At 49.7% G+C, this 26,628-nt stretch overlaps 1 protein-coding gene across 1 annotated transcript in view; it reads left to right on the top strand.

Moving 5' to 3' along the window:
* Positions 1–26,628, top strand: part of DNAH8 (dynein axonemal heavy chain 8) — a 593,387-nt gene that overhangs the window by 479,844 nt on the left and 86,915 nt on the right. Inside the window, exons 68-70 of the mRNA XM_075338922.1 lie at positions 1,947–2,162; positions 2,618–2,755; positions 10,179–10,306. Of these exons, the coding sequence (XP_075195037.1) occupies positions 1,947–2,162; positions 2,618–2,755; positions 10,179–10,306 (482 nt within the window). The remainder of the gene's footprint in view (positions 1–1,946; positions 2,163–2,617; positions 2,756–10,178; positions 10,307–26,628) is intronic.

Raw genomic sequence — 26,628 nt, forward strand, 5'->3', positions numbered from 1 at the left:
GTGTCTGAGGAGCGCGGTCACACCCACTGCCGTAATACAGATGGTTTCTCTGATGCCTCATTGTCTGAGGAGCGCGGTCACACCCACTGCCGTCATACAGATGGTTTCTCTGACACCTCATTGTCTGAGGAGCGCGGTCACACCCACTGCCGTCATACAGATGGTTTCTCTGACGCCTCAGTGTCTGAGGAGCGCGGTCACACCCACTGCCGTCATACAGATGGTTTCTCTGACGCCTCATTGTCTGAGGAGCGCGGTCACACCCACTGCTGTAATACAGATGGTTTCTCTGACGCCTCATTGTCTGAGGAGCGCGGTCACACCCACTGCCGTAATACAGATGTTTTCTCTGACGTCTCATTGTCTGAGGAGCGCGGTCACACCCACTGCCGTAATACAGATGTTTTCTCTGACGCCTCATTGTCTGAGGAGCGCGGTCACAGCCACTGCCGTAATACAGATGTTTTCTCTGACGCCTCATTGTCTGAGGAGCGCGGTCACACCCACTGCCGTAATACAGATGTTTTCTCTGATGCCTCATTGTCTGAGGAGCGCGGTCACAGCCACTGCCGTAATACAGATGGTTTCTCTGATGCCTCATTGTCTGAGGAGCGCGGTCACACCCACTGCCGTAATACAGATGTTTTCTCTGACGCTTCATTGTCTGAGGAGCGCGGTCACACCCACTGCCGTAATACAGATGGTTTCTCTGACGCCTCAGTGTCTGAGGAGCGCGGTCACACCCACTGCCGTAATACAGATGGTTTCTCTGACGCTTCATTGTCTGAGGAGCGCGGTCACAGCCACTGCCGTAATACAGATGGTTTCTCTGACGCCTCAGTGTCTGAGGAGCGCGGTCACACCCACTGCCGTCATACAGATGGTTTCTCTGACGACTCATTGTCTGAGGAGCGCGGTCACACCCACTGCCGTAATACAGATGGTTTCTCTGACGCCTCAGTGTCTGAGGAGCGCGGTCACACCCACTGCCGTAATACAGATGGTTTCTCTGACGCTTCATTGTCTGAGGAGCGCGGTCACACCCACTGCCGTAATACAGATGGTTTCTCTGACGCCTCATTGTCTGAGGAGCGCGGTCACCCCCACTGCCGTAATACAGATGTTTTCTCTGACGTCTCATTGTCTGAGGAGCGCGGTCACACCCACTGCCGTAATACAGATGGTTTCTCTGACGCCTCATTGTCTGAGGAGCGCGGTCACACCCACTGCTGTAATACAGATGGTTTCTCTGACGTCTCATTGTCTGAGGAGCGCGGTCACACCCACTGCCGTAATACAGATGGTTTCTCTGACGCCTCATTGTCTGAGGAGCGCGGTCACACCCACTGCCGTAATACAGATGTTTTCTCTGACGTCTCATTGTCTGAGGAGCGCGGTCACACCCACTGCCGTAATACAGATGTTTTCTCTGACGCCTCATTGTCTGAGGAGCGCGGTCACAGCTACTGCCGTAATACAGATGTTTTCTCTGACGCCTCATTGTCTGAGGAGCGCGGTCACACCCACTGCCGTAATACAGATGTTTTCTCTGATGCCTCATTGTCTGAGGAGCGCGGTCACAGCCACTGCCGTAATACAGATGGTTTCTCTGACGCCTCATTGTCTGAGGAGCGCGGTCACACCCACTGCCGTAATACAGATGGTTTCTCTGACGCCTCAGTGTCTGAGGAGCGCGGTCACACCCACTGCCGTAATACAGATGGTTTCTCTGATGCCTCATTGTCTGAGGAGCGCGGTCACACCCACTGCCGTAATACAGATGTTTTCTCTGACGCTTCATTGTCTGAGGAGCGCGGTCACACCCACTGCCGTAATACAGATGGTTTCTCTGACGCCTCAGTGTCTGAGGAGCGCGGTCACACCCACTGCCGTAATACAGATGGTTTTGCAGTAATTGGAATAACCATAGCGGGTTTCGTCCACAGATCATGGGCTCTTCTGGATTCCTCCAGTCCCTTCAGCAGTTCCCAAAGGACTCTATGAATGGGGAGATGGTGGAATTACTGCAGCCATATTTCCGTATGGAAGATTACTCCATGGAAAATGCCAAGAAGCTCTCTGGTAACGCCGCCTGTCTGCTGTCCTGGACGCAGGCAATGGCCACGTATCATGAAATCAACAAGGAAGTAATGCCGCTAAAGGTGAGGCGTCTTCTCTGGCACATTACAGGACCCCTTTAATACTGTACATGTTAAAAGGGGTTGTCAACCAAACCTAAGTAGGGATTACTTGTTGATACATTTATGACAATAAGCAGCATAGTGCAGACGGCTGTGCAGGATGAAGCATGTTACCACGTATTGGAAATCATTTTTTCAGCTGCATTTCTTCTGCAGAAAATCTGCAACGTGTAACAATTCAAGCGAAGTGGACGTGACTTCAGGAAAGCTCCGGCTCCCCCTGCGTGTTACGATGTCACTAGACTGCTTTTACTTTATTTCCACATCCTGTAATATTGCATTGAACACTTGTCATACAGCACAATATCAGAATTATGTGCTCTCCACCGATTTTCAGAATTAGGAAGAATAGATTTGACTATGATTTTTGCATGTTTTGGTTGTTTTTTTTTTACTTTTTTATATTTTGTTGGAAGACAAAACTGAAGAGGCTTGCTCACCGCTTACAAGTGGTCAATTGTGAACTATCAAGGATGGAGCTTCAGCTGGATGACAAACAAGCAGATCTGGAATTAGCACAGGCCACGTTTGATGGAGCCGTGTTAGAAAAAATGGTGAGTGTGGATCAATTATCACCAGACTATACATGAGAAGGCGAGCATTGACAGTTATTATCGTACGCACTTCATCTTAAAGATATGGACACGTTGAGAAGGCAGAAAAATATTTGTGCTTGTGTTAGTGATTACCATGTTACCAGGTGACTCCTGGAATCTTTTTGAAGACGTTCTGTTTTTTATATCCACTGTACGTATCAATAGTGGACAACTGGATAGCGGACCTTCTCAGCAGTAATATAGATTGGATGAGAGGTCTTTCTGCCTCACCCAGTAATATATATTATTTGTGTATAAATATGTGCGTCCCAATAATATAGACCAAATATGATCTCTCTCTTTCTTCCTCTTTCCCCCCACTACTATAGGCTGGATGTGAGGTCTGTGTGTCTCCCAGTAATATAGGCTGGATGTGAGCTCTGTGTGTCTCCCAGTAATATAGGCTGGATGTGAGGTCTGTGTGTCTCCCCCAGTAATATAGGCTGGATGTGAGGTCTGTGTGTCTCCCAGTAATATAGGCTGGATGTGAGGTCTGTGCGTCTCCCAGTAATATAGGCTGGATGTGAGCTCTGTGTGTCTCCCAGTAATATAGGCTGGATGTGAGCTCTGTGTGTCTCTCCCAGTAATATAGGCTGGATGTGAGCTCTGTGTGTCTCCCAGTAATATAGGCTGGATGTGAGCTCTGTGTGTCTCTCCCAGTAATATAGGCTGGATGTGAGGTATGTGTGTCTCTCCCAGTAATACAGGATGGATGTGAGCTCTGTGTGTCTCTCCCAGTAATATAGGCTGGATGTGAGCTCTGTGTGTGTCTCCCAGTAATATAGGCTGGATGTGAGCTCTGTGTGTCTCTCCTAGTAATATAGGCTGGATGTGAGCTCTGTGTGGCTCTCCCAGTAATATAGGCTGGATGTGAGGTCTGTGTGTCTCTCCCAGTAATATAGGCTGGATGTGAGCTCTGTGTGTCTCCCAGTAATATAGGCTGGATGTGAGCTCTATGTGTCTCTCTCAGTAATATAGGCTGGATGTGAGCTCTGTGTGTCTCTCCCAGTAATATAGGCTGGATGTGAGCTCTGTGTATCTCTCCCAGTAATATAGGCTGGATGTGAGGTCTGTGTGTCTCTCCCAGTAATATAGGCTGGATGTGAGCTCTGTGTGTCTCCCAGTAATATAGGCTATATGTGAGCTCTGTGTGTCTCTCCCAGTAATATAGGCTGGATGTGATCTCTGTGTATCTCTCCCAGTAATATAGGCTATATGTGAGCTCTGTGTGTCTCTCCCAGTAATATAGGCTGGATGCGAGGTCTGTGTGCTCCCAGTAATATAGGCTGGATGTGAGCTCTGTGTGTCTCTCCCAGTAATATAGGCTGGATGCGAGGTCTGTGTGTCTCTCCAGTAATATAGGCTGGATGCGAGGTCTGTGTGTCTCTCCAGTAATATAGGCTGGATGCGAGGTCTGTGTGTCTCTCCCAGTAATATAGGCTGGATGTGAGGTCTGTGTGTCTCTCCAGTAATATAGGCTGGATGCGAGGTCTGTGTGTCTCTCCCAGTAATATAGGCTGGATGCGAGGTCTGTGTGTCTCTCCCAGTAATATAGGCTGGATGTGAGGTCTGTGTGTCTCTCCCAGTAATATAGGCTGGATGTGAGGTCTGTGTGTCTCTCCCAGTAATATAGGCTGGATGTGAGCTCTGTGTGTCTCTCCCAGTAATATAGGCTGGATGCGAGGTCTGTGTGCTCCCAGTAATATAGGCTGGATGTGAGCTCTGTGTGTCTCTCCCAGTAATATAGGCTGGATGCGAGGTCTGTGTGTCTCTCCAGTAATATAGGCTGGATGCGAGGTCTGTGTGTTTCTCCCAGTAATATAGGCTGGATGTGAGGTCTGTGTGTCTCTCCAGTAATATAGGCTGGATGCGAGGTCTGTGTGTCTCTCCCAGTAATATAGGCTGGATGCGAGGTCTGTGTGCTCCCAGTAATATAGGCTGGATGCGAGGTCTGTGTGTCTCTCCCAGTAATATAGGCTGGATGTGAGGTCTGTGTGTCTCTCCAGTAATATAGGCTGGATGTGAGGTCTGTGTATCTCTCCAGTAATATAGGCTGGATGTGAGGTCTGTGTGTCTCTCCAGTAATATAGGCTGGATGCGAGGTCTGTGTGTCTCTCCAGTAATATAGGCTGGATGCGAGGTCTGTGTGTCTCTCCAGTAATATAGGCTGGATGCGAGGTCTGTGTGTCTCTCCCAGTAATATAGGCTGGATGCGAGGTCTGTGTGCTCCCAGTAATATAGGCTGGATGCGAGGTCTGTGTGTCTCTCCCAGTAATATAGGCTGGATGTGAGGTCTGTGTGTCTCTCCAGTAATATAGGCTGGATGCGAGGTCTGTGTGTCTCTCCAGTAATATAGGCTGGATGCGAGGTCTGTGTGTCTCTCCCAGTAATATAGGCTGGATGTGAGGTCTGTGTGTCTCTCCAGTAATATAGGCTGGATGCGAGGTCTGTGTGTCTCTCCAGTAATATAGGCTGGATGCGAGGTCTGTGTGTCTCTCCCAGTAATATAGGCTGGATGTGAGGTCTGTGTGTCTCTCCAGTAATATAGGCTGGATGCGAGGTCTGTGTGTCTCTCCCAGTAATATAGGCTGGATGTGAGGTCTGTGTGTCTCTCCAGTAATATAGGCTGGATGCGAGGTCTGTGTGTCTCTCCCAGTAATATAGGCTGGATGTGAGCTCTGTGTGTCTCTCCCAGTAATATAGGCTGGATGCGAGGTCTGTGTGCTCCCAGTAATATAGGCTGGATGTGAGCTCTGTGTGTCTCTCCCAGTAATATAGGCTGGATGCGAGGTCTGTGTGTCTCTCCAGTAATATAGGCTGGATGCGAGGTCTGTGTGTCTCTCCCAGTAATATAGGCTGGATGTGAGGTCTGTGTGTCTCTCCAGTAATATAGGCTGGATGCGAGGTCTGTGTGTCTCTCCAGTAATATAGGCTGGATGCGAGGTCTGTGTGTCTCTCCCAGTAATATAGGCTGGATGTGAGGTCTGTGTGTCTCTCCAGTAATATAGGCTGGATGCGAGGTCTGTGTGTCTCTCCCAGTAATATAGGCTGGATGTGAGCTCTGTGTGTCTCTCCCAGTAATATAGGCTGGATGCGAGGTCTGTGTGCTCCCAGTAATATAGGCTGGATGTGAGCTCTGTGTGTCTCTCCCAGTAATAAAGGCTGGATGCGAGGTCTGTGTGTCTCTCCAGTAATATAGGCTGGATGCGAGGTCTGTGTGTCTCTCCCAGTAATATAGGCTGGATGTGAGGTCTGTGTGTCTCTCCAGTAATATAGGCTGGATGCGAGGTCTGTGTGTCTCTCCCAGTAATATAGGCTGGATGCGAGGTCTGTGTGCTCCCAGTAATATAGGCTGGATGCGAGGTCTGTGTGTCTCTCCCAGTAATATAGGCTGGATGTGAGGTATTTGTATCTCCCAGTAATATAGGCTGGATGTGAGGTCTGTGTGTCTCTCCCAGTAATATAGGCTGGATGTGAGGTCTGTGTGTCTCTCCAGTAATATAGGCTGGATGTGAGGTCTGTGTGTCTCTCCCAGTAATACAGGATGGATGTGAGCTCTGTGTGTCTCTCCCAGTAATATAGGCTGGATGTGAGCTCTGTGTGTGTCTCCCAGTAATATAGGCTGGATGTGAGCTCTGTGTGTCTCTCCTAGTAATATAGGCTGGATGTGAGCTCTGTGTGTGTCTCCCAGTAATATAGGCTGGATGTGAGGTCTGTGTGGCTCTCCCAGTAATATAGGCTGGATGTGAGGTCTGTGTGTCTCTCCCAGTAATATAGGCTGGATGTGAGCTCTGTGTGTCTCCCAGTAATATAGGCTGGATGTGAGCTCTATGTGTCTCTCTCAGTAATATAGGCTGGATGTGAGCTCTGTGTGTCTCTCCCAGTAATATAGGCTGGATGTGAGCTCTGTGTATCTCTCCCAGTAATATAGGCTGGATGTGAGGTCTGTGTGTCTCTCCCAGTAATATAGGCTGGATGTGAGCTCTGTGTGTCTCCCAGTAATATAGGCTATATGTGAGCTCTGTGTGTCTCTCCCAGTAATATAGGCTGGATGTGATCTCTGTGTATCTCTCCCAGTAATATAGGCTATATGTGAGCTCTGTGTGTCTCTCCCAGTAATATAGGCTGGATGTGAGGTCTGTGTGCCTCTCCCAGTAATATAGGCTGGATGTGAGGTCTGTGTGTCTCTCCCAGTAATATAGGCTGGATGTGAGGTGTGTGTGTCTCTCCCAGTAATATAGACTGGATGTGAGCTCTGTGTGTCTCTCCCAGTAATATAGGCTGGATGTGAGCTCTGTGTGTCTCTCCCAGTAATATAGACTGGATGTGAGCTCTGTGTGTCTCTCCCAGTAATATAGACTGGATGTGAGGTCTGTGTGTCTCTCCCAGTAATATAGGCTGGATGTGAGATATGTGTGTCTCTCCCAGTAATATAGGCTGGATGTGAGCTCTGTGTGTCTCTCCCAGTAATATAGGCTGGATGCGAGGTCTGTGTGCTCCCAGTAATATAGGCTGGATGCGAGGTCTGTGTGTCTCTCCCAGTAATATAGGCTGGATGTGAGGTCTGTGTGTCTCTCCAGTAATATAGGCTGGATGCGAGGTCTGTGTGTCTCTCCAGTAATATAGGCTGGATGCGAGGTCTGTGTGTCTCTCCCAGTAATATAGGCTGGATGTGAGGTCTGTGTGTCTCTCCAGTAATATAGGCTGGATGCGAGGTCTGTGTGTCTCTCCCAGTAATATAGGCTGGATGTGAGGTCTGTGTGTCTCTCCAGTAATATAGGCTGGATGCGAGGTCTGTGTGTCTCTCCCAGTAATATAGGCTGGATGTGAGCTCTGTGTGTCTCTCCCAGTAATATAGGCTGGATGCGAGGTCTGTGTGCTCCCAGTAATATAGGCTGGATGTGAGCTCTGTGTGTCTCTCCCAGTAATATAGGCTGGATGCGAGGTCTGTGTGTCTCTCCAGTAATATAGGCTGGATGCGAGGTCTGTGTGTCTCTCCCAGTAATATAGGCTGGATGTGAGGTCTGTGTGTCTCTCCAGTAATATAGGCTGGATGCGAGGTCTGTGTGTCTCTCCAGTAATATAGGCTGGATGCGAGGTCTGTGTGTCTCTCCCAGTAATATAGGCTGGATGTGAGGTCTGTGTGTCTCTCCAGTAATATAGGCTGGATGCGAGGTCTGTGTGTCTCTCCCAGTAATATAGGCTGGATGTGAGCTCTGTGTGTCTCTCCCAGTAATATAGGCTGGATGCGAGGTCTGTGTGCTCCCAGTAATATAGGCTGGATGTGAGCTCTGTGTGTCTCTCCCAGTAATATAGGCTGGATGCGAGGTCTGTGTGTCTCTCCAGTAATATAGGCTGGATGCGAGGTCTGTGTGTCTCTCCCAGTAATATAGGCTGGATGTGAGGTCTGTGTGTCTCTCCAGTAATATAGGCTGGATGCGAGGTCTGTGTGTCTCTCCCAGTAATATAGGCTGGATGCGAGGTCTGTGTGCTCCCAGTAATATAGGCTGGATGCGAGGTCTGTGTGTCTCTCCCAGTAATATAGGCTGGATGTGAGGTCTGTGTGTCTCTCCAGTAATATAGGCTGGATGTGAGGTCTGTGTGTCTCTCCAGTAATATAGGCTGGATGTGAGGTCTGTGTGTCTCTCCCAGTAATATAGGCTGGATGCGAGGTCTGTGTGCTCCCAGTAATATAGGCTGGATGTGAGATCTGTGTGTCTCTCCCAGTAATATAGGCTGGATGTGAGGTCTGTGTGTCTCTCCAGTAATATAGGCTGGATGTGAGGTCTGTGTGTCTCTCCAGTAATATAGGCTGGATGCGAGGTCTGTGTGTCTCTCCAGTAATATAGGCTGGATGCGAGGTCTGTGTGTCTCTCCAGTAATATAGGCTGTATGTGAGCTCTGTGTGTCTCTCCCAGTAATATAGGCTGGATGTGAGCTCTGTGTGTCTCTCCAGTAATATAGGCTGGATGTGAGCTCTGTGTGTCTCCCAGTAATATAGGCTGGATGTGAGCTCTGTGTGTCTCTCCAGTAATATAGGCTGGATGTGAGCTCTGTGTGTCTCTCCCAGTAATATAGGCTGGATGTGAGGTCTGTGTGTCTCCCAGTAATATAGGCAGGATGTGAGGTCTGTGTGTCTCTCCCAGTAATATAGGCTGGATGTGAGCTCTGTGTGTCTCTCCCAGTAATATAGGCTGGATGTGAGCTCTGTGTGTCTCTCCCAGTAATACAGGCTGGATGTGAGGTCTGTGTGTCTCTCCCAGTAATATAGGCTGGATGTGAGGTCTGTGTGTCTCTCCCAGTAATATAGGCTGGATGTGAGCTCTGTGTGTCTCTCCCAGTAATACAGGCTGGATGTGAGGTCTGTGTTTCTCCCAGTAATATAGGCTGGATGTGAGCTCTGTGTGTCTCTCCCAGTAATACAGGCTGGATGTGAGCTCTGTGTGTCTCTCCCAGTAATATAGGCTGGATGTGAGGTCACAATCTGCACTATTCTCATGTGTCAGCACAGTGTCATTTCTGAGGCGATTTCTCCTTCAGTTTGTCACCTCCTCTTCCCCGTGCTGATATACACATTGATTATCTTGCTGTGTGTACCTGATTTTTTGTTTTTAAAGCAAATTAATAAAAATAAAAAAAAAAAAAGAGTGGAAGAAATCAGAAATCCTTACAATGGAAATCTGCATCTTGAGTTAAGATTGAGTTAGGACTTGTTGCAAATTATTATAAATTATATAGTTAAGTTTTATGTTAAGTTTTACTTATTATTCTCACTTTGTATTGAAATCTACAATGACCGCGTTCAATCACATGTCCAATAAACAAAAGAAGGAAAAGCCGCAATGAATATAACTGTCAGTGGGAATTATTTCTACGTCTCGTTCCCTTCTGATCATTACATTCATTGTAGATCTGTAACTTGCATTTACCGTCCTTTGTTAATATATTAATAATAAGAGAATTTGAGAAAAATAAGTCTGGAGAATCTGGCGGCCGAGATGAGGTGTGTGTATCTGTCATTCCATTGTCCTCAAGAAAGCGACTACTTTGTACAGACCAAGAAATGACATCGGCTTCTTCTATTGCAAAATATAAAAATGTATGACGTATGCAATGCATGTTCCATACTGGAGGAAGCTGATGTATGGGTTTGGTCACTTTTCCCTCCTCTAGTGGCCATGTAAAGGATGTTAGTGGTCTCCAGAATAGTGTTTATTGACAAGGGGACTGCCCATCACTATGTAGGAGATCAGTGTGAATCAGATTATATTAGTAAATTGTATATGTTGTTTTCACCACATCAGTAAAACTAAACCTAAAGTGGCGCACCCCATGAAGGAAGATGACAATAGCCATTGTATAACGTGCTTCTATTTGATAGAATCTTCTCAGCGAGGTGGAGCATTGCAGAAAGAAGATAGAGAGTGCATCAGCCCTGATCGAGGGGCTCAGCGGAGAGAAGATCAGATGGACCGAGCAAATCAGGGCCCTGAAATGTCAGACTACAAGGTAGATGCTGCATGCACGGTACCAGCACAAGAATAAGAAAGGGATTTCACCCGAAACCCAACTGGAAAAGGGCTAAAAAAAACCACCAGAAAAGTGCACGTAATGCACAGCAATGTAAAAACGACTGCTGTGAAGATGATCCTTTTTTAAATTTCATTTACCCGCTCCATGCTTTCTCAGTAGTGTAAAGACCTGACCTGTCTTGTGCTCACTCATAATATACGCATTGTAAGACGGCAGAAAAGATGTCAAAACATGTTACAGGAATAGCACTTCAAAACCTCCGCAGGGTATGACAGCGTCTACACATCCCTGTCCATCCCAAGGTGCTGCAGATGATAGACAAGCCTAAAATACTATTTGTAAGTGTTTGGGTTCTTTTTAGTGTATAACTTGCTAAATCGGGTCATGGTTTCTGAACCTGGAAAAGTTGTGTTATGTTCTGACTCCTGCTGCTCTTTTTCCCCTCTCACAGCACAAGTCTCACACAGACACTGAGGCAAAGAGAGACATAGGAGCCCACTCATCACTCATCATCTGCTTCCACTATTTACTATTAACTGAGATAATGCAGGCCGGGGACAGGGAACTACAGGCTGTGATCTTATTACAGCAGCATTTCTGCTGTTCAGCGGGATGATGATGATGATGCTGAAGCATCCCTCTGATCAGGAGAAATGATCGAACTAAGGAGACTAATACAATCAATAAAAAGAAATAAAAAAGAAAACAACAAAACTTTAAAAAATATGTAAAAAAAAAAAAAGTTCAAATTACCCTCCTTTTGCCCCATTGAAAATAAAACAATAATAATAAAGACATATTTGGTATTGCCGCGTTCAGAAAATAACAAACTAAAAAAATAAAAATATAAAATCAATTAATCTGATTGGTAAAAGGTGTAGCAAGGAAAAAAAAAATAAAAACACCAGAATTACATTTTTTGGTCGCCACAACAGTGCATTAAATTGCAATAACAGGCGATCAAAACATCACATCCACACAAAAATGGTATGAATAAAAACGTCAGCTCAAGACGCAAAAAATAAGCCATAACTGAGCCATAGATCCGAAAAAAGAGACCGCTGCGGGTCTCGGAAAATGGCGACAAAAGCGTATTTATTTTTTTTTTTTTTTACAAAGTTCTGATTTTTTTTCACCACTTAGATAAAAATAAAAAGGTAAAACAATACATGTTTGGTATCTATGAACCCATACTGATCTGGGGAGTCGTATTGCCAGGTCAGTTTTACCATGTAGTGAACACTGTAAGTACAAAAAAAAATTGCACTTATGTTGCAATCTTGGAATTTTTTCCGTTTTCCAGTACTATATTGGGCAGAATGAATGGTGTCGTTCAAATGTGGAACTTGAGACGAGTCGGGACACCAAAAGAAGGGAATTTTGTTACTTACCGTAAATTCCTTTTCTTCTAGCTCCTATTGGGAGACCCAGACGATTGGGTGTATAGCACTGCCTCCGGAGGCCACACAAAGCAATTACACTAAAAAGTGTAAGGCCCCTCCCCTTCTGGCTATACACCCCCAGTGGGATCACTGGCTCACCAGTTTTAGTGCAAAAGCAAGAAGGAGGAAAGCCAATAACTGGTTTAAACAAATTCACTCCGAAGTAACGTCGGAGAACTGAAAACCATTCAACATGAACAACATGTGTACCCGAAAAACAACCACAAATCCCGAAGGACAACAGGGCGGGTGCTGGGTCTCCCAATAGGAGCTAGAAGAAAAGGAATTTACGGTAAGTAACAAAATTCCCTTCTTCTTCGGCGCTCCATTGGGAGACCCAGACGATTGGGACGTCCAAAAGCTGTCCCTGGGTGGGTAAAGAAATACCTCATGTTAGAGCTGCAAAGACAGCCCTCCCCTACGGGGAGGCAACTGCCGCCTGCAGGACTCTTCTACCTAGGCTGGCGTCCGCCGAAGCATAGGTATGCACCTGATAATGTTTGGTGAAAGTGTGCAGACTCGACCAGGTAGCTGCCTGGCACACCTGTTGAGCCGTAGCCTGGTGTCGTAATGCCCAGGACGCACCCACGGCTCTGGTAGAATGGGCCTTCAGCCCTGATGGAACCGGAAGCCCAGCAGAACGGTAGGCTTCAAGAATTGGTTCTTTGATCCATCGAGCCAGGGTGGCTTTGGAAGCCTGCGACCCTTTGCGCTTACCAGCGACAAGGACAAAGAGTGCATCCGAGCGGCGCAGGGGCGCCGTGCGGGAAATGTAGATTCTGAGTGCTCTCACCAGATCCAACAAATGTAAATCCTTTTCATACCGATGAACTGCATGCGGATAAAAGGACGGCAAGGAGATATCCTGATTAAGATGAAAAGAGGATACCACCTTAGGGAGAAACTCCTGAATGGGGCGCAGCACTACCTTGTCCTGGTGGAACACCAGGAAAGGAGCCTTGGATGACAGCGCTGCTAGTTCGGACACTCTCCGAAGAGACGTGACCGCTACCAAAAAGGCCACTTTCTGTGAGAGTCGAGAAAGTGACACATCCCTCAGAGGCTCGAAGGACGGCTTCTGGAGAGCAACAAGGACCTTGTTTAGATCCCACGGATCTAACGGCCGCCTGTACGGAGGTACGATATGACAAACCCCCTGCAGGAACGTGCGCACCTGAGAAAGTCGTGCTAGACGCTTCTGAAAAAACACGGATAGTGCCGAGACTTGCCCTTTAAGGGAGCCGAGCGACAAGCCCTTTTCCAACCCAGATTGCAGGAAGGAAAGAAAGACAGGTAACGCGAATGGCCAGGGAGATACTCCTAGTGCAGAGCACCAGGATAAGAAAATCTTCCACGTTCTGTGGTAGATCTTAGCAGAAGTGGACTTCCTAGCCTGTCTCATGGTGGCCACGACCCCTTGGGATAATCCTGAAGACGCTAGGATCCAGGACTCAATGGCCACACAGTCAGGTTCAGGGCCGCAGAATTCCGATGGAAAAACGGCCCTTGGGACAGTAAGTCTGGACGGTCTGGTAGTGCCCACGGTTGGCCGACCGTGAGATGCCACAGATCCGGGTACCACGACCTCCTCGGCCAGTCTGGGGCGACGAGTATGACGCGGCCGCAATCGGATCTGATCTTGCGTAACACTCTGGGCAAGAGTGCCAGAGGTGGAAACACATAAGGGAGCCGGAACTGCGACCAATCTTGCACTAAGGCGTCTGCCGCCAGAGCTCTTTGATCGCGAGACCGCGCTATGAAGGTCGGGACCTTGTTGTTGTGCCGAGACGCCATTAGGTCGACGTCCGGCACCCCCCAGCGGCGGCAGATTTCCTGAAACACGTCCGGGTGAAGGGACCATTCCCCTGCGTCCATGCCCTGGCGACTGAGGAAGTCTGCTTCCCAGTTTTCTACGCCCGGGATGTGAACTGCTGATATGGTGGATGCTCTTTCCTCTACCCACATCAGAATCCGCCTGACTTCCTGGAAGGCTTGCCGACTGCGTGTCCCTCCTTGGTGGTTGATGTATGCCACCGCTGTGGAGTTGTCCGATTGAATTCGGATCTGTTTTCCTTCCAGCCACTGCTGGAATGCTAATAGGGCAAGATACACTGCCCTGATCTCCAGAACATTGATCTGAAGGGTGGATTCCTGCTGAGTCCACGTCCCTTGAGCCCTGTGGTGGAGAAAAACTGCTCCCCACCCTGACAGACTCGCGTCTGTCGTGACCACTGCCCAGGATGGGGGCAGGAATGATCTTCCCTGCGATAATGAGGTGGGAAGAAACCACCATAGCAGAGAATCCTTGGCCGTCTGAGAAAGGGAGACTTTCCTGTCTAGGGAAGTTGTCTTCCCGTCCCATTGGCGGAGAATGTCCCATTGAAGTGGACGCAGATGAAACTGCGCGAACGGGACTGCCTCCATTGCTGCCACCATCTTCCCTAGGAAGTGCATGAGGCGCCTTAAGGGGTGCGACTGACCCTGAAGGAGAGACTGCACCCCTGTCTGTAGAGACCGCTGCTTGTCCAGCGGAAGCTTCACTATCGCTGAGAGAGTATGAAACTCCATGCCAAGATACGTTAGTGATTGAGTTGGTGCCAGGTTTGACTTTGAAAAGTTGATGATCCACCCGAAAGTCTGGAGAGTCTCCAGCGCAACATTCAGGCTGTGTTGGCATGCCTCTTGAGAGGGTGCTTTGACAAGTAGATCGTCCAAGTAAGGGATCACCGAGTGTCCCTGAGAATGCAAGACTGCTACCACTGCCGCAATGACCTTGGTGAAAACCCGTGGGGCTGTCGCCAGACCAAATGGCAGAGCTACGAACTGGAGATGGTCGTCTCCTATCACGAAACGTAGAAAACGTTGGTGCTCTGTAGCAATCGGCACGTGGAGATAAGCATCTTTGATGTCTATTGATGCAAGGAAATCTCCTTGAGACATTGAGGCAATGACAGAGCGGAGGGATTCCATCCGGAACCGCCTGGCGTTCACATGCTTGTTGAGCAGCTTTAGGTCCAGAACAGGGCGGAACGAGCCGTCCTTTTTTGGAACCACGAATAGATTGGAGTAAAAACCTTGCCCTTGTTCCTGCAGAGGAACAGGGATGACCACTCCTTCTGCTCTTAGTGAGCACACCGCCTGCAGAAGGGCATTTGCTCGGTCGGGATGTGGGGAGGTTCTGAAGAACCGAGGCGGAGGATGAGAACTGAATTCTATCCTGTACACGTGAGACAAAATGTCTGCTACCCACCGGTCTTTGACCTGTGGCAGCCAAATGTCGCAAAAGCGGGAGAGCCTGCCACCGACCGAGGATGCGGAGGGCTGAGGCCGAAAGTCATGAGGCAGCCGCCTTGGAAGCGGTTCCTCCGGTTGTTTTCTTGGGGCGTGAATGAGCCCGCCAGGAATCTGAGCTCCTTTGCTCCTTCTGAGTCCCTTTGGACGAGGAGAATTGGGTCTTGCTGGAGCCTCGAAAGGACCGAAACCTCGACTGCCACTTCCTCTGTTGAGGTTTGCTCGATCTGGGCTGGGGTAAGGAGGAGTCCTTACCCTTGGACTGTTTAATGATCTCAGCCAATTGCTCACCAAACAGTCTGTCTCCAGATAGTGGCAAGCTGGTTAAACATTTCTTGGAAGCAGAATCTGCTTTCCATTCCTTTAACCACAAGACTCTGCGCAAAACCACAGAGTTGGCAGACGCCATTGAGGTACGGCTCGTAGAGTCCAGGATAGCGTTGATAGCGTAAGTCGCAAACGCAGACATTTGCGAGGTTAGGGACGCTACTCGCGGCACTGCTGGACGTATGATAGAGTCCACTTGTGCCAGGCCAGCTGAAATAGCTTGGAGTGCCCACACGGCCGCGAATGCTGGAGCAAACGACGCGCCGATAGCTTCATAGACAGACTTTAACCAAAGGTCCATCTGTCTGTCATTGGCATCTTTAAGTGAAGCCCCATCTTCCACTGCAACTATGGATCTAGCCGCAAGCCTGGAGATTGGGGGGTCCACCTTTGGACACTGGGTCCAGCGTTTGACCACGTCAGGGGGGAAAGGGATAACGTGTATCCTTAAGACGTTTGGAGAAACGCTTATCTGGATAAGCATGATGTTTCTGGACTGATTCTCTGAAGTCAGAGTGGTCCAGAAAAGTACTCAATTTACGCTTAGGATACCGGAACTGGAACTTCTCCTGCTGTGCAGCTGCCTCCTCTGCTGAAGGGGCTGGGGGAGAAATATCCAACAGTCTATTGATGGCCGCTATAAGGTCATTTACCATAGCGTCACCATCAGCGGTATCTAGATTGAGAGCGGTGTCAGGAGTAGATTCCTGATCACCCACCTCTGTCTCCTCATACAGAGCCTCGTCTCGCTGAGACCCTGACCAGTGTGATGACGGCGAGGGTCTTTCCCAGCGAGCCCGTTTAGGCTGCCTGGGACTGTCATCCGAGTCAGAGTCTTCAGCCTGTGATGCCTGGGACCCCCTTGAAGTACGGATTAGTTCCAACTGAGGGGGACCGGGGAGCATAGACACAGCAGTGTCCATGGTCTGAGAAACTGGCCTGGACTGCAAGGTTTCCAGGATTTTTGTCATAGTCACAGACATCTTATCAGCAAAAACTGCAAATTCTGTCCCCGTTACCGGGGCAGGGTTCACAGGCGTCTCTGCCTGGGCCACTACTACCATAGACTCTGGCTGACGAAGTGGCACAGGGACCGAACATTGCACACAATGGGGGTCATTGGAACCTGCCGGTAGATTAGCCCCACATGCGGCACAAGGAGTGCATACCGCCTGTGCCTTGGCACCCTTGCGTTTTGCGGATGACATGTTGTTGTCTCCTCAGAGCAATGAGGGTATAAGCCAAGAAGCGACTGTACAGTGCAATATAAATATGTATGGTACAGGGAAAAAATGCACCAAATAACACTGTGGCACTAGTGGGGCCAGCACTTAAGTGCAGCTTACCGCCCGCATAAACGCGGGTGTGTGGTCGCCAGAGTCCCTTGTCTGAGTCCCCCAGAGCCTGTGTCCGTTCTCCAGCCAGACTGCATGCAGGAATGGCTGCCGGCGTCCTGTGGAGAGGGGCGGGCCCTGGGCGTGTTGAGACCAAGTGCGGGAAACTTGCGTCCCCACTGTGCCCAGTGAGAGGGCTGGAGCATGTAAATAAGGCTCCAGCCCTCGGCGCTGCCTATTGCACAGCGTCTCTCCCTTTCCCTGATTGACAGGGTGGGGGCGGGAACGAACCGTAACTAGGCCGCAAAAGCCGGGGACTAGATTTATGAGCGCTGCCGCCGTAAAAGCGCGGGCAGCGCGAGTCCCCGGCGCACTACAAGTCCCAGCGGCGCCGCCGCTCCCGGAGCGGCCGGCGCGGTAGTTCCCAAGATATAAAATCACTCAGCTAAGCTGCAGTGACTCTAACCCGAGCGCGCAGCGCTAGTGCCCCCGGCGCACTAGCACACCCAGCAAGCCTGGAGTGTGCGTGGCCTGTCTGTGCGGGGACACAGAGTACCTGAACGTTGCAGGGCCTTGTCCCTGACTGTACTCAGCTCCTCCAGCAGGGTCTCTGGGTCTGTGGACGGAGCTCGGCCTCAGGGTTTGGGGGCCGGTAAGATCCCACTTCCACAGAGCCCCTCAGGGGGATGGGGAAGGAAAGCAGCATGTGGGCTCCAGCCTCCGTACCCGCAATGGGTACCTCAACCTTACAAACCGCAAGTGGGGTGAGAAGGGAGCATGCTGGGGGCCCTATATGGGCCCTCTTTTCTTCCATCCGATAGAGTCAGCAGCTACTGCTGACTAAACAGTGGAGCTATGCGTGGATGTCTGACCTCCTTCGCACAAAGCAGAAAACTGGTGAGCCAGTGATCCCACTGGGGGTGTATAGCCAGAAGGGGAGGGGCCTTACACTTTTTAGTGTAATTGCTTTGTGTGGCCTCCGGAGGCAGTGCTATACACCCAATCGTCTGGGTCTCCCAATGGAGCGCCGAAGAAACAAGCGTTAATATGGCTATACTGATGGAAAAATAAAAAAGTTCTTGGAAGAAGGGGAGAAAAAAAAACAAAAATGGAAAATCACCAGGCGGTGAAGGGGTTAAGATAGCTTTACTTAATAAGATGTGCTTCCATACTGTCAGGACATTTCTGTAACTCGCGTTATGTGATGAGAGCCGTGCGGTAAAGAACATCGGTTTCCCTGTAACCGGGACAATGCGTGTAACATGATAAATGCGTTATTTACTGCGATCAGTAAATGTGGAAATAAAACTGTCCTCAGCGCATTATATTCTGCGTACACCGGCAGGTGATCTACACAGAGCTTTATCTAGGCGTGCGGCTGAATGGGATCTCATAAAACCTATCGGTATTGACCATGGACGTGATGACTGTGAATGCATCTCAACACGTCCGGCGCTGCAGGAGCAGACAGTCACATTACACACACAGGAGTCTTAGGATCTGTTCAGATGCGGCTGAAAATATATTTATATCAATTTCCAGAAATAAAATACACACAGCAGAAAATCGTAATGAAAATCCTCACTGCCGGCATTATTACTGCAAACATTGGCATTTCTCATTTACTGCCGAATAATGAAAGTAGATTAACTTCAAAGGATGAATCAGTACAAAACTGCTCTGTGCATACAGCTCCTACGCTCACTAATGCGTCTCCATGGTTACAGACAGCAACCAAGCCCTAAATATTGTAATATTAAAGGGGGTTGTTCACTATTAAAAATGTCAGAGATATTGGGTATCTATATAATGGAAAGAACTAATACTTACCCTGACACTGGCCCCTCTCGCCCTCGCTTCCGCTAATCTGGCGGTTTTCACCAGTACCAGAAGTGTTGACGTCCACGACCGTCAGTCAGCTGACAACTAAGACCACTGATTGGCTGCTGGATCGGGTGGTCAGTGCACCATTTTTTTTCCTGTCCCACTGTATGAAGACATAATACTACCTGATAAGAGTACATTGTAGTGAGAAAGAATAATGAGAAGAGTAGATGGCACAAGGGCAGGACGATGCAAAGTATCCAAGGGTTAATGTTCCCCTCTGGCCTCTGCTGGCCGGAGGAGAAGATGCATTTTTGCTGCAGGTTTGTTTTAAACTTGTGAAATCTGTTGTTGTTATTTCTTTTACTACTTCTAAAATGTTTAAAAGCAAAAGCTGTGCAACCCCCTTTACACCCCAGAGGTTATGCTCGCCATATAGCCACTCGCTGCAGGTTTGCTGATCTGCATTCAGTCTCCCCAGCAGCAGCGCATGGATTTCTGCAAACTCCATGCATAGGATTGGGACACTGCCGGGAAGGTCGTCCTCCAGCGTGTGAGTATGGAATCACTTTTAGGGCTCGGTTCCAATTGCGGTTTTCACGCACAAGTGGAATTCAATAAGACATCGGATTGCACGCGCACCAGGGTTAATAAATCAGGCAGTGTCCTTCTGCTATTATTTCCTCCGCTCTGATCGTGCTGAGGATCAAATCGCAACATGCTGCATAGATCGCACCAGACTTGGTAATGCAAGTCTATGGGTGTCATATAGATGCTAGGTGAGGAAAAACCTACACACTCGCATAGCACTTGCACAGCACTCGCATGTCATACGGATTCTAGGCGAGAAAAAAAACGTGCACTCGCATGACATACGCAAGACCATATGCATGACAATTCCTCCCACTTTTCAGGACGAGTATCGGAGTGACTATTTGTACGCATATGAAACCGAGGCCTTAGGCTGGAGTAGTACTTGCGTGTGACTCGCGCGAGGATCACATCGCACTTTCTGGACCGGCTTCTCACTCTCAGGACAGGAGCGTGCAGCTGCTTAGAAATACATGAAGCCGCCATGCTCCTGTCAGGAAAACGGATGGCCAGTCCAGGCAGTGCGATGCAATGTGATCCTCGCGTGAGTCATGCGTAAGTTAGATTCCTTCCTTCTCGTTCAATCATCATCTTCACCAGCTAATGATCCGATCATCATCCTGTCTTCCAATCGTCATCACCATCCAATCATTATCACCATCCAGTCATCACCATATATGCATCACCATTCAATCGTCATCATCATCCGATTATCATCACCATCCAATCATAGTCATCATGCAATAATCATCACCATCCAGTCACCATCCAATCATGATCATCATCCAATCATAGTCATCATGCAATAATCATCACCATCCAGTCACCATCCAATCATGATCATCATCCAATCGTCATTACCATCCAATCATCATTACCATGTAATCACAGCTAATGATTCGATCACCATCCAACCAACATCTTATCATCCAGTCATCATCACCATCCAATCCTCACCATCTAATTATCATTACTATCTAATCATCACCATCCAATCATTATCACTAGACAATGATCATCCTATCAGGGTCCTCCTACAATCCTTATCACCATCCAATTATAATTCTCATCCAATCATTATCAACATCCAGTCACCATCCAATCGTCATTACGATGCAGTCACCAACCAATCATGATCCCCTGATGTGGACACGTGATCAGGGCAGGGTGCATTCACCTTGGAGTGTGGAGCAGCCGGGGTAATCTTGTGAGATCAGATGTAGGGGGCCGGGTATTCGTATGTATTGGATGTAGCGGCCTTTGCGGTCAGTAGTTTGTGCGCTGATATTGACCTTTCTTCGTCGCTCCATTGGGAGACCCAGACGATTGGGTGTATAGCTACTGCCTCCGGAGGCCACACAAAGCATTACACTAAAAAGTGTAAGGCCCCTCCCCTTCTGGCTATACACCCCCAGTGGGATCACTGGCTCACCAGTTTTCAAGCTTTGTGCGAAGGAGGCACACATCCACGCATAGCTCCACTGTTTAGTCAGCAGTAGCTGCTGACTATATCGGATGGAAGAAAAGAGGGCCCATACTAGGGCCCCCAGCATGCTCCCTTCTCACCCCACTTGCGGTTTGTAAGGTTGAGGTACCTATTGCTGGTACGGAGGCTGGAGCCCACATGCTGTTTTCCTTCCCCATCCCCCTGAGGGGCTCTGAGGAAGTGGGATCTTTCCGGCCACCAAGCCCTGAGGCCGGGCTCCATCCACAGACCCATAGAACCTGCTGGATGTGGAGCGGGAGTGCCGTTCAGGGACAAGGCCCTGCAACTTTCAGGTACTCTGTGTCCCCGTATGGCAGGCCACGCACACTCCAGGCTTGCTGGGTGTGCTAGTGCGCCGGGGACTGTAGCGCTGTGCGCTGGGCTTATAGTCCCTGCAGATTACTGGGGGACTTTACGTGTGGGGACCGCCGCGCTGACCGCCCCTGGAGCGGCGGCGCAGCTGCGACTTGTAGTGCGCCGGGGACGCGCCGACCGCGCTTTTACGGCGGCGGCGCTTCTAACTTTAGTCCCCGGCTTTTGCGGCCTAGCGCCGCTTCGTTCCCGCCCCCACCCTGTCACTCAGGGAAAGGGAGAGACGCTGCTCTATAGCAGCGCCGAGGGCTGGAGCCTTATTTGCATTCTCCAGCCCCCTTCACTAGACACAGTGGGCGCCGGGTTCCCGCTCTTGTCTCGGGCACGCCCTCGGCCCGCCCCTCTCCTCTGGACGCCGGCAGCCATTCCGGCACGCAGAGCGGGAAAACTGAGACAAGCGCTGAGCTACCAGCACAGGATTCCGGCGCCACACACCTGCTTTTGTGCGGGCGGTAAGCGGCAACTAAAGTGCTGACCCACTAATGCCGAAGTGTCCTGTTGTACGTTTGTACGGTCGCTATTCAGGATGCAGACCTAGAAACAGCAGCAAAAGATCAGGGGTGCTAAAGCACAGACTCTATATGCTGCTTGTCTTGCATGTGCTGCAGTGTCATGTGTCCTTTATGCTTGTATGCTTTACATTGCACTGTAAGGGCTATTCTTGGCTGTCTACCCGCCTAGATGGCTAGACAGCGGCAGCAAACAGCAATGGTGCTAAGGCACAAGCTTTCAATGCTGCTTGGATTGCATGTACTGCAGAGTTTATTTTCATGCTTGTACATTCACTGCATGTCGCTATTCTTGGCTAATGCTCCTTGATGACTAGACAACAGCAGCAGAAAAGCAAGGGTGCTAAGGCACAAGCTTTCAATGCTGCTTGGATTGCATGTGCTGCAGTGGTTATTTTCATGCTTGTATGCTATACATTCACTGTATGTCGCTTTTCTTGGCTAATGCTCATGAATAACTAGACAACGGCAGCAGAAAAGCAAAGGTGCCAAGGCACAGGCTTTCTATGCTCCTTGTACTGCATGTGCTGAAGTGTTTATTGTACTTCACGCTTGTATGCTATACATTGCACTGTACGGTCGCTATTCTTGGCTAATGCTCCTAGATGGCTAGACAGCAACAGCAAAAAAAAAAAAAAGGGCATGGCTTTCTATGCTGCTTGTACTGCATGCGATACTGTTCCAGGACCCCCAGTGTGTGCAATTACTCAACGGGGGTCTCCGCTACAGGTGGCCAAAAGAACCACCTGTGATCCCTGTCCAGGGACAGGGACGGAGTTGCAGTTTCCGCTGATATATTGTCTGTGACTATGACTAACATCTTACAGACTTTGCAGTCCAGACAGACCTTGGGCAATGTTGATTCAATGCCCCTGGCCACCCTGATTTCAAAACAAATCATGGCTCCAGGAGGGTCCCATGCGTCCCAGGGTGCAGGCTCTGAAACGGACGACAGTCCCAGACGGCCTAAGCGAGCTCCCTGAGAACGGCCCTCGACTTCATCACAGTACTCTCTGTATGATGATGCAGACGTAGCTGTTCAGGACTCTGATCCTGAGACCGCTCTCAATCCGGATACACCGGATGGTGACGCTATAGTGAATAATCTTATAGCGTCCATCAATGGAAGGTTGGGTATTTCTCCCTCAACTCCTCCAGTGGAGGGGTCAGCTTCACAGCAGAAGAAATCCCTATTTCGGTATCTCAAGCGTATATTGAGTACTTTTCTGGTCACTCTGACTCCAGAGAAGCAGTCCAGGAACACCACGCTTATCCCGATAAGCGTTTCTCCAACCTTATTGAGGATACGCGTTGTCTCTTCCCCCCTGACGTGCTCAAGCGCTCCAAGGGTGGATCCCCCAATCTCCAGGCTTGCGGCTAGATCTATAGTTGCAGTGGAAGATGGGACTTCACTTAAAGATGCCATTGACAGACAGATAGCCCTCTGGTTGCAATCTGTCTATGAAGCTATCGGCGGGTCGGTTGCCCCGGCATTCGCAGCCATAGAGGCACTCCAAGCTATTTCAGCTAGTATTGCGCAGAGGGACGCGGTCACATGTACATCTTGGCCGCAGTAGCGTCCTTCACCTCGCAATGTCGGCATTGCGACTCAAGCTGTTTATGCTGTCCTGGACTCTACGAGCCGTACGTCAGTGGCGTCCGCCAACTCCGTGTTGTTACGCTCCTAGTGTTAAGGGATTGGAGCAGATGCTGCTTCCACAAAAGTGCTTAACCAGATTGCCTTTATCTAGTGACACACTGTTTCGTGAGCGGTTGGATTAAATCATTCAACTGTCCAAGGGTACGGATTCTTCCTTACCCCAGCTATCAAACAAGACCCATCAGGAGAAGGGACAGTCGAGGTTTCGGTCCTTCCCAGGCTCGGGCACGTCCCAATTGCCCTCGTCCAACAGGACTCAAAAGGCTCAGAGGGGCGCAGGTTCCTGGCGGGCTCAATCACGCCCGGAGAAGGCAGCCGGAGGAACCGCTACCGAGGCGGTTTTCCTCATGACTTTCAGCCCTCTCTCTCCGCATCCGCGGTCGGTGGCAGACTCCCCCGCTTTAGCGACATTTAACTGCCACAGGTCAATGGCCGGTGGGTGAGAGACAGTTTGTCGCAAAAACTTCCTCACCGGCCGAGCCGAGGCTCTTCCGCAGGCAGTAGGAGTCGTAATCCCGGTTCCTCCTCAGGAACAAGAGACTCTTTTTACTCCGTTCTGGTCGGGGTGACAAAATAGGACGACTCCTTCCGTTCCATTCTAGACCTTAAACTGCTCAACAAGCACGTGAAAACCAGGCGGTTCCGGATGGAATCCCTCCGCTCCGGCATTGCCTCAATGTCTCAAGGAGATTTCCTAGCATCAATAGACATCAGGATGCTTATCTCCACGTGCCGATTGCTCCAGAGCACCGGCGTTTGCTACGATTCGTTATTGAAGACGAGCATCTTCGGTTCGTAGCCCTACCCTTCGGTCTGGCGACAGCACCACGGGTTTTCACCAAGTTCATGGCAGCAGTGGGACCACTCCCGCACTCTCAGGGTCACCCTGTGATCCCTTACTTAGACCATCTACTTGTCAAGGCACTCTTTTAAGAGGCATGCCAACACAGCCTGAACATGGCGCTGGAGACTTCCCAGAGTTTCGGGTGGGTCCTCAACTTTTCAAAGTTAAACCCAATCGCTGGCATATCTTAGCTTGGGGTTTCACACTCTCTCAGCGATGGTGAAGCTTCCACTGGACAAACAGCGGTCACTACAGACGGGGGTGCAGTCTCTCCTTCAAGGAGACACCTCATCCAGAGGCAGTCCCTTTCACGCAGTTTCATCTGCGTCCACTTCAATAGAACATTCTTCGCTAATGGGAGGGGAAGTCGATGTCCCTACACAGGAACGTTCCCCTTTTCTCAGACGATCAAGGACTCTCTTCAGAGGAGTCCACTCTTCAGATCAATTGTCTGGAGCTCTGGGCAGTGTATATTGCCCTGCAAGACTTCCTGCAGTGGCTGGAAGGCAAACAGATCCGAATTCAGTCGGACAATCCACAGCGGTGGCATACATCAACCACCAAGGCGGACTACGCAGTCGGCGAGCCTCCCAGGAAGACCGCCGGATTCTGCTAGGGGTGGAAGACAGAGCATACACCATATCCGCAGTTCACATCCCGAGCGTAGAAAACTGGGAAGCAGACTTCCTCAGTCACCAGGGCGTGGACGCAGGAGAATGGTCTCTGCACCCGGACGGGTTTCACAAATCGGCACAACGGCAAGGTCCCGGTTTTCATGACGATCAAAGAGCTCTGGCGACAGGCATCTCACGGTCAGTCAACCGTGGGCACTACCAGACCGGCCAGACTTACTGTCCTAAGGGCCGTTTTTCCATCTGAATTCTACGGCCCTGAACCTACTGTGTGGCCATTGCGTCCTAGATCCTAGTGTCCTCAGGATTATCCCTAGGGGTCGTTGCCACCATGAGACAGGCTATGAAGCCCACGTCTGCTAAGATCTACCACGGAAGTGGAAGATTTTCTTTTACTGGTGCTCTGTACAAGGAGTGTCCCCCTGGCCATTGGCATTGCCTACTTTTCTTTCCTTCCTGCAATCTGGGTTGGAAAAGGGCTTGTCGCTCGGCTCCCTTAAAGGGCAAGTCTCGGCGCTATTGGTGTTTTTTCAGAAGCGTCTAGCACGACGTCCGCAGGTACGCACGTTCCTGCAGGGGCTTTGTCATATCGTCCCCCCGTACGAGCGGCCGTTAGATCCATGGGATCTGAACAGGGTACTAGTTGCTCTCCAGAAGCCGCCTTTCGAGTCTCTGACGTATGTTTCACTCTCTCGACTATCACAGAAAGTGGCCTTTCTGGTAGCGATCACGTCTCTTCGGAGAGTGTCTGAGCTAGCAGCGCTGTCATCCAAGGCTCCCTTCCTGGTGGTCCACCAGGACAAGGTAGTGCTGCGCCCCATTCAGGAGTTTCTCCATAAGGTAGTATCCTCGTTTCATATTAATCAGGATATCTCCTTACCTTCCTTTTGTCCTCATCCGGTTCACCGGTATGAAAAGGATTTACATTTGTTAGATCTGATGAGAGCACTCAGAATCTACATTTCCCGCACGGCGCCCCTGCGCCGCTCTGATGCACTCTTTGTCCTTGTCGCTGGCCAACGCAAGGGGTCGCAGGCTTCTAAAGCCACCCTGGCTCGATGGATCAAAGAACCAATTCTGGAAGCCTACCGTTCTGCGGGGCTTCCGGTTCCTTCAGGGCTGAAGGCCCAGTCAACCAGAGCCGTGGGTGCGTCCTGGGCATTACGACACCAGGCTTCGGCTCAACGAGTGTACCAGGCAGCTACCTGGTCGAGTTTGCACACTTTCACCAAACATTATCAGGTGCATACCTATGCTTCGGCGGACGCCAGCCTAGGTAGAAGAGTCCTGCAGGCGGCAGTGGCCTCCTCATAGAGGAGGGCTGTCTTGCAGCTCTAACTTGAGGTATTTTGTTACCCACCCAGGGACAGCTTTTGGACGTCCCAATCGTCTGGGTCTCCCAATGGAGCGACGAAGAAGAAGGGAATTTTGTTACTTACCGTAAATTCCTTTTCTTCTAGCTCCTATTGGGAGACCCAGCACCCGCCCTGTTGTCCTTCGGGATTTTTGGTTGGTTTTTCGGGTCCACATGTTGTTCATGTTGAATGGTTTTCAGTTCTCCGATGTTTCTTCGGAGTGAATTTGTTTAAACCAGTTATTGGCTTTCCTCCTTCTTGCTTTTGCACTAAAACTGGTGAGCCAGTGATCCCACTGGGGGTGTATAGCCAGAAGGGGAGGGGCCTTACACTTTTTAGTGTAATGCTTTGTGTGGCCTCCGGAGGCAGTAGCTATACACCCAATCGTCTGGGTCTCCCAATAGGAGCTAGAAGAAAAGGAATTTACGGTAAGTAACAAAATTCCCTTCTTTGCAGCAGCCTCCCCGTCTGTGTTGCCATCTTGCACTACAAATCCAATCGTAGTGGAAGGAATCGGCTCTTTACAAGGATAATGCTTCTGACCGGCGGATGGAAGGTGGTGACCTGACTCGGTATCATATGCAGCGGCTGCTCTCTGTACATTTCCATAAATAATACCGTCTGTGGGCAG

Source organism: Anomaloglossus baeobatrachus, chromosome 3 (genome assembly GCF_048569485.1).
Source record: "Anomaloglossus baeobatrachus isolate aAnoBae1 chromosome 3, aAnoBae1.hap1, whole genome shotgun sequence".
NCBI classification, from domain to species: domain Eukaryota; kingdom Metazoa; phylum Chordata; class Amphibia; order Anura; family Aromobatidae; genus Anomaloglossus; species Anomaloglossus baeobatrachus.